Source organism: Triticum urartu, chromosome 1A (assembly GCF_056163025.1).
Source record: "Triticum urartu cultivar PI428250 chromosome 1A, HENAU_Tu73, whole genome shotgun sequence".
NCBI lineage: Eukaryota > Viridiplantae > Streptophyta > Magnoliopsida > Poales > Poaceae > Triticum > Triticum urartu.
Window position 1 is genome coordinate 27,787,797 of NC_141873.1, and position 14,623 is coordinate 27,802,419.

The 14,623-nt window shown below is 44.8% G+C and overlaps 1 protein-coding gene across 1 annotated transcript; it reads right to left on the reverse strand.

Moving 5' to 3' along the window:
- Positions 1 to 1,519: 1,519 nt before the first annotated feature.
- LOC147988686 (uncharacterized) lies at positions 1,520 to 2,453 on the reverse strand. The gene is made up of 2 exons (XM_087545434.1): positions 2,085 to 2,453; positions 1,520 to 1,780 (listed from the first exon to the last, which is right to left on the reverse strand). The coding sequence occupies exons 1-2, from the start codon at positions 2,451 to 2,453 to the stop codon at positions 1,520 to 1,522; spliced, it is 630 nt and encodes a 209-aa protein (XP_087401560.1).
- Positions 2,454 to 14,623: the final 12,170 nt, after the last annotated feature.

Here is a 14,623-nt window from a genome sequence, read left to right on the forward strand (position 1 = left end):
ACTGCATACTTTTGTGTGTTCAAAATGCACCATTCAAAGCCACATCATCAATTTTCAACACTTTCTGACTTTATTTGTTATTTTTCATGCATTTATTGATTTTTTTAGCTAAATGACCCTGAAATTGAAAAGCACTAGAAATGAACTCTGAAAAGGTTGAAAGTTGGCATGGTATCATCATTTCACGCACATAGCATGTGCTAAAAAGTTGACAGGGTTATGGCAAAAACTGGATTCACTTCACGTACAAAACGGACAATCTCTTTCGAAGTATCAGGGTTTCATACGGAAACTCATCTGTTACAAAATGCATTTCATTTCTTCACATGTAACTGCTATGATATTCCAGATCAAAGGCATCGTCAAAATAGTTGTAGAGAGAAAGTCTTCACTTTTTCTTCGCTTGTCTCGTTTGCTTATTGCGCCGTAACCATGGATGTTCTTCATTGCTTAACAGGGTGCTTTGGTCAGCCTTGACTTTGAAGGGAAGAATTTCATGAAACTTTTCATAATCGTTAGGCATGTCTGTCTTACCCTCCAATCCCACGATGTCTATTTTTCCTGAAAGAACTATGTGGCTCTTTGCCTCATCGTATGATGTATTCGCTTCCTTGTCTTTTCTTTTTCTCAGTTTGGTAGACATGTCCTTCACATAGAAAACCTGTGCCACATCATTGGCTACGACGAATGGTTCGTCTGTGTACCCGAGATTGTTCAGATCCACTGTTATCATTCCGTACTGTGGGTCTACCTGTACCCCGCCTCCTGACATATTGACCCATTTGCACTTAAACAAAGGGACCTTAAAATCATGTCCGTAGTCAAGTTTCCATATGTCTACTATGTAACTATAATATGTGTCCCTTTTCCTGTTGGTTGCTGCATCACAGAGGACACCACTTTTTTGGTTGGTCCTTTTTTATTTTGGGCGATCGTGTAAAATGTATTCTCATTTATCTCCACTACTAGGGAAAACCCTAGTAGTAGCACGGGTTTTAAGGCTACTAGCAGCACGGGCAGCTGCGCTACTACTATCGCGCTACAGCTAACTGTTAGTAGTAGCACGGTCTGTACCCGCGCTACTAATACTGACTATAACAACAGCGCTTTTCCAGAACACGCTACTATTAGTTAGCTGTAGCGCTTTCCAAGCCCCACGATACTTCTATATCTTTCATCATTTCCCCCCGCTTCCTACCACATTTCAGTTTCAATAAACTGTAATTTCTAGATACTAGGTACTACTAGATATCAATTTCATAAAGTATTACAGGTATTGGGTAGTATTCCCTTCGTTCCAAATTACCCGTCGTGGTTTTTGTTCAAATTTGAACTAAAACCGCGATGGGTAATTTGGAACGGAGGGAGTACTAGATAACAATTTCATATATAATCAACATGCATCCTCGAGCAGTACAAGGTGATATCGACGACGATCATCATATGTAGTTCTAGATGATATTGACGACGATCATCATATGTAGTTCTAGATGATATAGCCACACACACATATGTAGTTCTAGATGATATCGACGACGATCATCATCCGCAGGCCTGGGCGGTGGGTGTTCCTGATAGTAATTAGGATGGCGTGTCCAACATGAAGATTCTTGCGAACGTGGAATCTCTTCCACCCAACCGAGTTTAAGTGTGTGCGACCGTCCGTGTCCATGCGGTAAGTACACGTAGTGATGGAGCCCCTTGCGGTAAGGCATAGTCCAATTGAGCCTTCTTCATCAGGCTCGAAAGCACAACTCACAGATAGGCTCTTTGGCAATTTCTGAATAAGAAAAACATATCAATTAATAAATAGCCTCGTACATACTTTTGCAAACATATTTCTATTATATATAGATTTCTACACTATCAAAAGACACAGTACTACACATTTGTACTAAGCATGAATTCTACTAATAAGTCTATATTGATTATCGACACTATTAATAGTTCCTTGGATTCTACACTAATAAGCATGTGATCGGACTCTACACTAAAGAATATCATCGACTAGATTCCACACAGCATATCATTGGACTCTACACTAAGCATATCATCGGTAATTTGCATTTCTAAGTATAACGTACCATATCATGCCGATCGACCATGGTACTTGTCAGGCGGGTCATGAATGGCACCCCGACAAAGTCATCACGTGGCGGAATTATGTCCCATAGGTTGCGCACCTCCTCTTCGCTTAGCCTCATTCTTTGAGCTACGATGGCTTCATGAAGTGCGTCCTCATCATCTTCATCGAGCGGGTCATCATTATCTTCATCATCTTTGTCATCTTCATCATCTTCCACTAGGTTGATATAAATGAAAGCCAGCTTGGGTCTTTCTGCTCTGAAGGAGAAGCTGATCAACTCACCACCAATAAGACGCATGCGGGCGAGGAAACGGGCCCATCCATCTCCTCCAATCTGCGACATATTGCGTCCTTTCTCGACCTCCATAGTGTACGGCCCCCAGGAGCCTCAAATCTCAAAGTGTCTCCTATTAGCTTGTTGAATTTCAACCTCACATTGCATGGGACAATCTGTGTAAAAAAAGCAAAATGAAACAATGCAGTGATGCCAACAGTAAAAATAAAATAGTTGTTACATTGCATATAATTTCTTCCCGCCGCATGATGAAAACTCAGCTGGAATTAGATGCCGAACAGCTTGCCAGTTGCAAGGCTACTAGCGCACCTTGACTTGCATAGTTGACATGGTGGTGGTGGTGGTGGTGGCGCCATTTTCCTAAAGCAATATGAGCAAAGGATTAACGATCCACTTCACAGGAAAGAAAAATAGTAGCATGTGATATTTTTGGTTCTTATTCAGTTATATTTTCATAGTGGAAGCCGATCCCAAAAAGTAAACAACAAGCTCTCAATTAACTTACTAACACCTTCTATAATAGAACCAACAACTAGCAGGCAAATGCCAAATCAGCCAACAAGACTCACAGCCAACAAGTTCTCAATTAGCTTACTAACACCTTCTAGAATATCTCTAGATGAAGAGATTCTTCCGCGAGAAGAAATTTGATGGACAATTATAGTCCTAAAATCTAGTAACATATAAGATGACAAGGTATCTCCTACGAAAGCATTTCAGTGGCACCTATTGCCGAAAAAACTATTTGGCCCCTACCAAAGGTATAATACCAAGATCTATAATAAGTTATCTACCAAATCAAGGTACCACCAACCAAGACACATTTCATCTAATTTGGTCCCTATTGCCTAAGATAACTGATTACCAAAACAAGTGGGAAATTTATTTGGGATTTACTTAGCAATTGTAGACTAAATACTTGTACCACGTACCAAAGCATTTCAACTAAATTGGCACCTACATTTTGCAAAAAATAACTTATTACAGAAAAACAAAAGCATCTAGTTATCCATATGAAATTCGTAAGCCCTTGCTACATCTAGGTAGGGCATCCCTCGGGGGGTCCTGACGAGGAGGGGGGATGGCATGGTGACCTCGGTCGGGGGTGCTAACGAGGGGAAGGCCGGTGACTTTCCTATGACAGGGGGCGGCGAAAGCGGCCGGCGAGGGGATCGAGGGCGGTCGGCCAAAGGCGTCCGGCCAGAGCTCGCGGGCGGCGACAGAGTGGGCGGCGAGAGGGTGGAGGAGCAGCAAAGGGGGGAGGAGCATTACCTGCGGCGGCGGTGGCGGTGGCGCGTGGTGGCGGAGGAGAAACCCTAACCACAGCTGCCAGCCTCAGGCGGAGGGGGACGATTAAGAGATGAGCCTGCAGGGTGCCGGGCCGCGTGTTTTGTTTTGCTGTAGCAGTAGCGTGGGTACAGGGAGCGCGATACTGCTAAGCCCTATATCAGTAGCGCTTTATCCTGAAAAAATGCTACTACTAAGGCTAAGCATGTAGAAACATCAAAAATATGCATTGGTCATCATTGATCTTTTTGTGTAGAATCTAAATAGTCAACATGAATCCTCACCGTACCTGTATAGGCACAGGTGAAGATTCATATTGCAGCCACAAATCCTACACATACTATTCAATGAACACCAAGTGCTCGAGATAGTTTGAGAAGTAACATATTTAAGGTGGTAAACACCTTGTTCACTTAGCAGCATGAGACTAAACTTAATTAGTTGCAAGAGGGGATGATACTTAGCAGCAGCGACTATTAAGGAAAAACGTTGCTACTAAGTACTTTAGCAGTAGCGCGTCCAGGAGAAGGGCGCTACTACTATATCTAGCATGTAGGCAACATCGTGGCAATTATAGTAGTAGCGCTCGGTTCACCTAGAGCGCTACTGCTACTGGGCTATTAGTAGCGCGGTCTTCTGAAGCTCGCTACTGCTAATTAGCAGTAGCCTTGTGTATAAGGTTTTCCCTAGTAGTGCTCAATATAGTCGAAAATGGTCCCCTGGACAACGAGTACAACTCATCAGAAACAGTGTTGTCACCTCTGAGACGTGATTTCCAGCCAACTGCTGAAAGTCCTGCTGTGTTCACATGTAATCCAGTCGTCACACTGCTTCGGGTGTTTGGAGCACAGAATGTTCTTGTGTTCATCGAGATACGGGGTCACCAAGGTAGAGTTCTGTAGAACTATGTAGTGTGCTTGATACCAAGAATGCCCGTCCCTACATATTATTGAGTCCCCTCCTAGCGTGCCTTTTCCAGTCAGTCTCCCCTCATACTGAGATTGAGGGAGACCAATCTTCTTAAGGCTAGGAATGAAGTCAACACAAAACTCAATGACATCCTATTTTTCGTGCAAACGTTGCAGGTCCTCCCGTGCCTCTGGTGTATCTTTTGTCTTCCCATATACGCCCAAGAAGCCTAGCAGGTTCACGCAAAGGTTCTTCGTCACGTGCATCATGTTGATTGAAGAGTGGACCTCTAGGTCTTTCCAGTAGGGTAGGTCCCAAAATATAGATTTCTTCTTCCACATGGGTGCGTGTCCCTCAGTGTCATTCGGAATAGATAGTCCGCTGACACCGGTACGCATGGCGGGCTTCTTCCGGTGATCTGCCTCGCCTTTGAAATGCTTGCCTTTCTTTCGTCATTGATGGTTGGTCGGAAGAAAACGACAATGCCCCAGGTACACATGCTTCCTGCATTTGTCCAGGTATATACTTTCGATGTCAGCTAAAGAGTGCGTGGATGAGTGGTATCCCTTGTTTGTCTGTCCTGAAAGGTTACTGAGAGCAGGCCAATCATTGATGGTTACAAGCAGCAACGCATGCAGGACAAATTCCTCCTATCTGTGCTCATCCCACACACGTACACCGTTTCCATTCCACAACTGTAAAATTTCTTCAACTAATGGCCTTAGGTACACATTAATGTCATTGCGGGTTGCTTAGGGCCTTGGATGAGTACTAGCATCATAATGAACTTCCGCTTCATGCACAGCCAAGTAGGAAGGGTATAGATACATAGAGTCACAGGCCAGGTGCCGTGATTGCTGCTCTGGTCCCCAAAAGGATTAATGCCATCCACGCTTAAACCAAACCATACGTTTCTTGGGTCACCTGCAAACTCATCCCTATACTTTCTCTCAATTTTTTTCCACTGCGACTCGTCAGCAGGTGCTCTCAACTTCCAGTCTTTCTTACGGTCCTCTCTGTTCCATCGCATCAACTTCGCAGGCTGTTTGTTTCTGAGCAGACGTTTCAACCTTGGTATTATAGGATCATACCACATCACCTTCGCAGGAACCCTCTTCCTGGGGGGTCGCCATCAACATCACCAGGGTCATCTCGTCTGATCTTATACCGCAATGCACCGCATATCGGGCATGCGTTCAAATCCTCATACGCACCGCGGTAGAGGATGCAGTCATTAGGGCATGCATGTATCTTCTGCACCTCCAATCCTAGAGGGCATACGACCTTCTTTGTTGCGTACGTATTGTCCGGCAATTCGTTATCCTTTGGAAGCTTCTTCTTCAATATCTTTAGTAGCTTCTCAAATCCTTTGTCAGGCACAACATTCTCTGCCTTCCACTGCAGCAATTCCAGTATGGTACCGAGCTTTGTGTTGCCATCTTCGCAATTGGGATACAACCCTTTTTTGTGATCCTCTAACATGCGGTCGAACTTCAGCTTGTCCTTTTCACTTTCGCACTGTCTCTTTGCATCAACAATGACCCGGCGGAGATCATCATCGGGCACATCGCCTGGTACCTCTTGATCTTCAGCTTCCCCCATCGCAGCATCACCGTATTCAGGGGGCACATAGTTGTCATCATCCTGTTCTTCTTCGCTGTCTTCTATCATAACCCCTATTTCTCCGTGCTTGGTCCAAACATTATAGTGTGGCATGAAACCCTTATAAAGCAGGTGACTGTGAAGGATTTTCCGGCCAAAGTAAGACTTCGTATTCCCACATATAGGGCATGGACAACACATAAAACCATTTTGCTTGTTTGCCTTAGCCACTTCGAGAAAATTATGCACGCCCTTAATGTACTCGGAGGTGTGTCTGTCACCGTACATCCATTGCTAGTTGATCTGCGTGCATTATATATAATTAAGTGTGTCAAAAAGCATTACAGAACATCATGAATACATAAGTGACCAAATTAATAGAAGTTCATCATCACATTAAATCCAAAGTACATACATAGTTCTCAGTGAACAACATACAGCCCTCCAGAGCATCTAATTAAACCATACATTGAAACTATGTAAAACATTTCAATGCAACAACAAATGTGATCATAATCGCAACCAAGGTAACAATTGATCCAACGACATAATGATACCAAGCATCGGTATGAATGGCATATTTTCTAATCTTTCTAATCATAAGCGCATAGCATCAATCTTGATCTTGTGATCATCGACGACATCCGCAACATGCAACTCCAATATCATCTTCTCCTCCTCAAACTTTTTTATTTTTTCCTTCAAGTAATTATTTTTCTTCTTCAACTAAATTTAACCTCTCGACAATAGGGTAGGTTGGAATTTCCTGTTCACATACCTCCTAGATAATAATATCTATGTCACGTTGGTCGGCATATTTGTCATAAACAACAAACGAACCAAATAGTTATAAAAGATAATATATACCACATCCGAATCATAGACAGGACGAGGGGCGACGGAGGCGGATACCAAAACCGTCGCACTATATAATAACAAACAATAATTAAAGAAAGAAAATGCGATCATAATTGCAACCAAGGTATCAATTGATCTAAATCACACAAGTAAGAATTTTTTTTTCTTTTAGAAAGACGATAAGCACAAGAGGCTCACCACGTGGTGTCGGCAACAAGATTGGCGCGAGCGATCGACGGCGGTGAGACGGGGACGGGACATGATGTACAGCTAAACCTAGACAAATCTTGAGGAAAATGGAGCTTGGAGGTCGAGCTTGGAGAGGAGAAAGCTTAAGTAGTGTGGCTCGGGCATTTCATCGAACACCTCATGTGCATAGGAGGTGAGCTAGAGCACCACAAACCTCTCCCATGGCTGGCCAAAAAATGGAGCAGTGAGAACAGAGCAGCGAGCGGGCCGGGGGTATATATAGGCTTCTTTTTAGTCCCAGTTGGTGGCTAGAACCGGGATAGAAGGCCCCCCTTCGGTCCCAGTTCCAGCCACGAACCAGGACCACGAGCGAGGCCCATTTGTCCCGGTTCGTGTCTGGAACCGGGACCAACTGGTCCAGATGAACCGGGACCAATGGCCCCGAGGCCCGGCAAGCCCCCTAGGCGCACGAACCGGGACGTATACCCCCATGGGTCCCGGTTCGTGACTGAACAGGGACCAATGGGCTGGCCAGGCCTGGACCAAAGCCCTGTTTTTTACTAGTGATATAGGCCATGCCACAACATTCAAAATCCATGGTATGTGAGCCTTATATTTGGATGCAATTTATTGTTGGTGTTCTCCATTGTGTTGCCTTCAGAGTTGATGAATAGACCAAAAAAATAAACATCTATATGTCGTATTGGCAGAAGAACCCTTTATGGATCTCAGTTGTTCTTTTCTATTGATAATCTGAACCACTAATTTCCTATTTTTTAATAATATTATATATTTTTATGAATGTGCCAATATTAACTCCATAAATATAATTAATGATTATTAATTATGATATATGTATAATCCATGCCCTAATGGTAAAAAAGAATGATATCTGATTCTTATATTTTGATACAAGTTATTGCTTGCATTAATCATGGGTCGTGACACAAATTCCGCATGCTCCCCACGGCTTTAAATTCTGACGATTGTGGCTATTTTTTGCTGAATGAGTTTGATATCTCAGTAGGAACAAAACAGATTTGTGTCCTTGTTCGCCTATCGAAGTTCTAAGGAAGACTACTACCGAAGTCGACGGTATTTCTTGAAACCGTTCATCTAGTAATGGTTATACATTTTTACTCTTGTTGTCCTTGGATCCACAGCTTCTGAAGTTCAGCACGGATACTCTGCGACATCTATCATGACATGTATTCTTTGAAAGAAGTTAGATCCATGATGAAATGACTGGATACAGATCAGTCCCCTACGCCTGCTTCAGGGCCTTTATTATGATAATGGAATTTAATTTGATCAGATAATAATTAATCAAGCATGATAATTAAAGAGATGGCAGCTAGCTAGCTAGCTAGTACTACTTAATTACTTACCTTGGGTCGAAACCATTTCAGCTGTCGTTTCCATTCGCCTTCCGTGATGCTGATGAACCTTGCCCAAGCCCTGCCCGCCGACAAAGAAAATGAATAAAGGGGTTATTAAATAGTTCATATCATGAAATGACGAACTAAATAGGCCGAGATATATAGTTAATAATGATTGAAATTACCTGTTGACTATCCCAAACAAGATGTTATAGTCACTATTTGCTTTGAGTAGTGAGTCCAGTATTTGAACTGTTCCGGAGTCAACTTTAATGATACACAAGATCCAGTGAAATCTGCATGCACACACGTTTGCTTGTCCTAATTAAGCGGGCATATGTAAGCAAAAACATGTACCTAGCTAGTAGACAAAAACAGAGAATTTGTAGTATAAGAAAGTGTGACTCACTGGAAGTTGTAAGGAAGTAGTATATCTTCATTGTATTTGAGGCGCTTCAAGAACTCTAGCATGCTGTGCTCTACCTGCTTTTCATGATGCTTGTTTATTGTCCATGTGTATTCATTAACGGTGTTTGGGTCAATGAACCCAATGCCATAGCGTCCACCTTTTCTCATTTCATACATCTTCATCCTGCATAATACCACAGAAATGAATATAGTGAGGATAATTACAGGTAATGATTGATCAAAAGGATCACTACAGCTAGCTTGAGACTTAAATTACAGAAAGAAATCACTTACAGACAATAGCAACTGACGATAGATTTATCGAGTGCGTCTTGATTGTATAACTGAAACAGTTCAGAATACTCAACGGTCACAGGTTTCTCATGGTAGTAATGATCCTTCTTGACTTGCACCATGAGGGACTCTCGATCGGATCTCTTGGTAATGTCCATGTACCATTGATGCAATTCATACATTCTCGTTGGGAGCTTCTTGACCTCTTCTGGCTTGACCAAAGGTTGGCCTCGGGCATATTTCCGTTTTATTTCCTCCTCTTTAAGCACAGGCATGTCCTCGATCTCGAGGAGTTGTCCAACAGTGATTTTGAGAGTTTCAGCCTGCATTATATGCTCCTGGGTTATTACCACATCGCCCACCTCGGGAACGTAAACTGTTTGGCCACAATAATATTGGGCGCGCGTACTATCACGTGTTGTTGGCGGCACAACAAGCGGTGGGATCGATTGCGCCGCCTGTTCTCCCAGCTGGGCAACGGTTTTCCCGCATTTTTTGACAGCTGCTTGTTGTTTGCTCGAGCTCGAGCTCGCCTCCTTCTGTAGACGTTGTCGATGTAACTTCTTGATGTGGCGCTCATAGTCTGTGTCAACAGGCTTAGGAGCTGCTGGTTGAGCCATACGAATGAAGTGGTCAACTACTTCCACAGGCACTTTCTCCCTTGGCGGCGGTGACGGTTTCGGTCCAAAATGGGCGTCGACTTCTGCCCGCACTATGGCATTGGTTTGCTCCTCGGTCCTGTCGTAAGCCCTCACAGGAAGAGGAGTAGTGAGGTTTGGACCATATTTATATCACTTGCCTCCGCCTGTACTTCCTGTACTATGACCTCGACTCGTACCGCTACGCACCATAGCTGCAGGGTGTCTCTTCTGCGATTGCTGAGGCGGCGGAGACGGCTGACGGGGCTGAGTTGGACAAAGAGGAGTGGCCTGAAGCTGTGTCGGACATGGAGGAGGAGTCGCCTGAGGTTGTGCCGGACTTGGAGGAGGAGTGGACGTCTGACGCTGTGTCGGACTTGGAGGAGGAGTGGCCTGACACTTTGCCGGACTTGGAGGAGGAGGAGTGGCCTCACGCGTTGGTGGACTTGGAGCGGGAGTCTGCTGACTCGGTGGCGGACTTCGACGAGGAGTCGGGTGACGCGGTGTCGGTGGCCTTCGAAAGATGATGCAATCCTTTCTCCATAGGATGACATGATGTATGGCCTCTCCCAATGTGTGCTCGTCGTCACCTCCAGGAATGTCAAGCTGTAGCTCCGAATATGGGTCCACCACCTCATCAACCAAGACACGAGCATAGCCCGCTGGAATCGGGTTGCAATGGAAGGTTGCCTCGGGGGAATTTGAAAAAGCAATGGCGTCCGCCACCTTCATGGATATGTTCTTCATTTTGAAGTGTAGCTCGCAGTTAGTGTTCTCCGTGATGTCATCCACGGGGTATCTATCCAGCACTGCATCGCCCGGGGCGGAACCCACGCTGCTTCTCGGCATGGATGGGGCGGTGCTATCCAATGCTGGATCATCCGCTAGCTGCTGCAGATGCTGAGACCCCCTTTGCTGGCTAAGTGAGTCGATCTGCTCCTACTGCCGCTGGAATTTAACTGCCAATTCCGCTTGACTTGCTTCTAGGCCTTGAAGGCGTTCATAGTCCCGCTTCCTCTGCTCCTCCTCCATCTTCCTCTTCTTCTCCTCCGCAATCTTCTTTCTCGCACGGGTTCTGTAGTCGGCGTTCCAGTCCGAAAACCCCTCATACCATGGAATAGCGCCCTTGCCTCATGTTCTTCCCGGGTGTTCAGGATTTCCCAGGGCACGCGTAAGCTCGTCGTTCTCTCTGTTGGGATGGAACACCCCCGATCGAGCCTCTTCTATTGCAACAAGTATCGCATCGTCGGCTCCGTTCAGACATGCCTTCGTCGAAACATTGCCTGTCTTCGGGTCCAACTCCCCCCCATGCGCATAGAACCAAGTCTTGCACCTGGGGGGCCAGCTCTTAGTAACCGGAGTGACACCTGCATCCTCCATCTCTTTCTCAGACTTATCCCACTTAGGCATTGCCACCGCGTAGCCACCTGGCCCCAGCTTATGGAACTTATCCTTTTTTTCGGCATTCTTCTTGTTTATTCTCGACCGTTCCTTAGCTAATTCTGAATCCTTGAATTTCACGAAATCGTCCCAATGAGCACTTTGATTCTCTAGTATCCCCTCGAATACTGGAGTCTTCCTTCCTCCCTTGACGTACTTCTCCCATTCACATCTCTTGTGGTTCTTGAATGCAACCGCCATCTTCCTAAAAGCAGCGTCGTTGACTTTCTGCACATCTGCTTCTGTGAAATGATCTGGTAGGGTGAAATGTTCCATGAGAGTATCCCAAAGCAGTTTTTTTATTCTCGTCGACAAAAGTAACATTTGGACGTGGCTTTGCTGGCTTTCTCCATTCTTGAAGGGAGATCGGGAGTTGGTCCTTCACAAGAACTCCGCACTGACGAACGAATTTGTCCGCAATCTTCTTAGGCGCTAATGGTTCGCCATTAGGTTTGAATGCCTCGATATTGTACTTTACGCCCTCCTTCAACTTTTTGTTCGGGCCTCGTTTCGTCCTGTTGCCTGAAGATTTGCTCGATCCGGATGGCTGAAAGAAGAAAGATCGATTCGTTAATATATCTTCAACTCATTTAAAACATGCGATGATCACCAGATTCCTGCTTATATAAATATATATACCTCGCCAGTGTTTGTTGTTTCAGGATCGTAGTTCATGACTTCATCAATTCGGTCATCGCGATCGAATATCATATCACCCTCTCCGGTGTTGTTTAGAAATTCGGAGCCGTCATAATCTTCTTCATTCTGATCATCATCTGGCCCGCGTATTATATCGAACATGGTCTGTTCTCCCTCTCTGTTGGTATTGTCCGCCATAGCTTTTATTTAACTATGCCAAAAGAAATATAAAACAATTTAGTATTCAAATTACATCGTCTCGAATAATAGATATAATCTCGAATACATCGTCTCGAATAATTGATTTAATCTCGAATACATCGTCTCGAATAATATATAATATTGAATAGTACATCACTGGCTAGGTAGCTAATTAAAGATCGAATACTACAGAAGAATCTCGAATACATCGTCGGATCATGCGGCGCGGGCGGTGGACACCCAAAGAGAAGGAACCCTCACAGGATCATAGCTGAAGTGAGATCCCTGAAGAAACTGCCAGGTATTGGAGAACCTGCCGCCCTCTAACGCAACCATGTAGCGATGGACGTGCTCGTCCTCCTCCCTAACACGACGACGTACCACCTCCGGCGGGGCCGGCTCCCTCCGCACCAAAACTGGCCCACGCGAACGCCACCAAACGAGATCAGGGTCGACGACGGGACCCGGGGCCGGGTTCCTCATCAAGCGGCGCGCCCCTCCAGGCAGCACCTCCCAGTGCCAGCCCGGCGGAGCGCAGTCCCGGACATGGGTCAGCTGGACGTCGTCGCGGACGTGTCGACGGCGAGGATGCGGGCCGGGCATCGTCGAGAAGAAATACTAGCTATATGCCCGCAAAAAGTAACATTTTTTTAATGATTGGATTTTGATAACTATAATTTCTAACATTTCTATAACATTTCTAACAATGCTATATATAACTAACATTTCTATAACATTTCTAATATTTCTATAACTAAAAAAAAATTCTAACTTTTTTATAACTATTTCTATAACTAAAAAATAGAAAAATTTCTAACAATTCTAACTTTTTTATAACTATTTCTATAACTAAAAAACAGAAAAAATTCTAACAATTGTAACTTTTTTATAACTATTTCTATAACTAAAAAGCAGAAAAAATTCTAACAATTCTAACATTTCTAACTATTCTAACAATTCTAACATTTCTAACTATTTCTAAAAAACAGAAAAATGTCTAACAATTTCTAAAAAACAGAAAAATCTATAACTAAAAATGTATGTGTGTGTGTGCGCGCTCACCGGCCGGCGAGGCGAGAGGCGACGGGGGGCGCGCGGCGACGGGGACGGCGACGGGCGCGGCGACGACGGGGCGGCGACGACGGGGACGGGGACGTACGGGCCGGGGCGGCGACGACGACGGGGACGGTGACGACGCGGCCGGGACGGGCCGACGGTGACGACGGGGACGACGGTGACGGGACGACGGGGCGGCGACGGGCTGGGGCGGTGACGAGGGATATGGAGTCGGCGGGGGCGGCAGGCGACGGTGCAGAGGAGAAGAAGCAGAGGGAGAGATGAGAAACTGACGAAATTTTGAAGTGTTTTCTTATATAGAACCCACCTTTAGTACCGGTTTGAGCCACCAACCGGTACTAAAGGTCTGTTTTAGCTAGCCCAAGCGGCGGGAAGTGATCCCCTTTAGTTCCAGTTGGTGGCTCCAACCGGTACTAAAGGCCCCCCCCCCTTTAGTACCGGTTGGTGCCACGACCCGGTACTAAAGGGTGTGCGCTGCCAGGCGAGGGGCACAAAAGTTTAGTCCCACCTCGCTAGCCGAGGGGCACTCGCACCTGCTTATAAGCCCCGCCGTCGCTGCTATCTCGAGCTCCTCTCTTAAGGAGGCCTTCTGGGCCTACCTCTTCTGTGATTCCCTGTTGGGCCTACTGGGCTAGCGGGCCTGCATCCTGGCCCAACTTGAATTTGGGTTTCTAATCGTATGCAGGCCGCTGTGGCCCAGTAGGTGGGCTTTTTTTCTTATTTTTTTGCTTTATTTATTTTTGTGAATAACTTAACTTTGAAAATAGATTTTTCAGTGATTCTTTTTTCTTATGTTTAATATTAGTGTGTTTTATCATTATATTCAATTTGGTAATGCTTAGGTTATTTAAAAAATGAAATGCCTTTGTAACGGATGAGTTTTCGTCCGAAACCCTGATACTTCGAAACAGATTGTCCATTTTGTACACGAAGTGCATCCAGTTTTTGCGGTAACCCTCTCTACTTTTTTGCACATGCTATGTGGTTGAAATTATGATACCATGCCAACTTTCAATTTCACATCCAGTTCATTTGAAATGCTTTTGAATTTCAGGGTCATTTAGCTGAAAAAGTCAGTAAATGCATGAAAGAATTTGGTTGCACATAAAATTTCTTCGCGTTTCAAATGCCAAAACACATAACTAGCTACCCTAACTATTACAGAGATTCCCTCCTGGGTGTGAAACACAGAAGAAAGTGATGATAGTTAAGCCGATCACATCCCAGATCTTTGGGTGTGAAACTTTTTCTTCGCATGTGTCCCTTTGCGTCGTACCATGGAAAATCTTCATCATTTAACGGGATGCTCGGGTCAATATTC

Coding starts and splice junctions, on each gene's coding strand:
- LOC147988686 (XM_087545434.1), bottom strand. CDS start 2,453: ATGGAGGTCGAGAAAGGACGCAATATGTCGCAGATTGGAGGAGATGGA. Junction 1,781..2,084: donor TGGTCGATCGGCATGATATG/GTACGTTATACT, acceptor TTTCTTATTCAG/AAATTGCCAAAGAGCCTATC.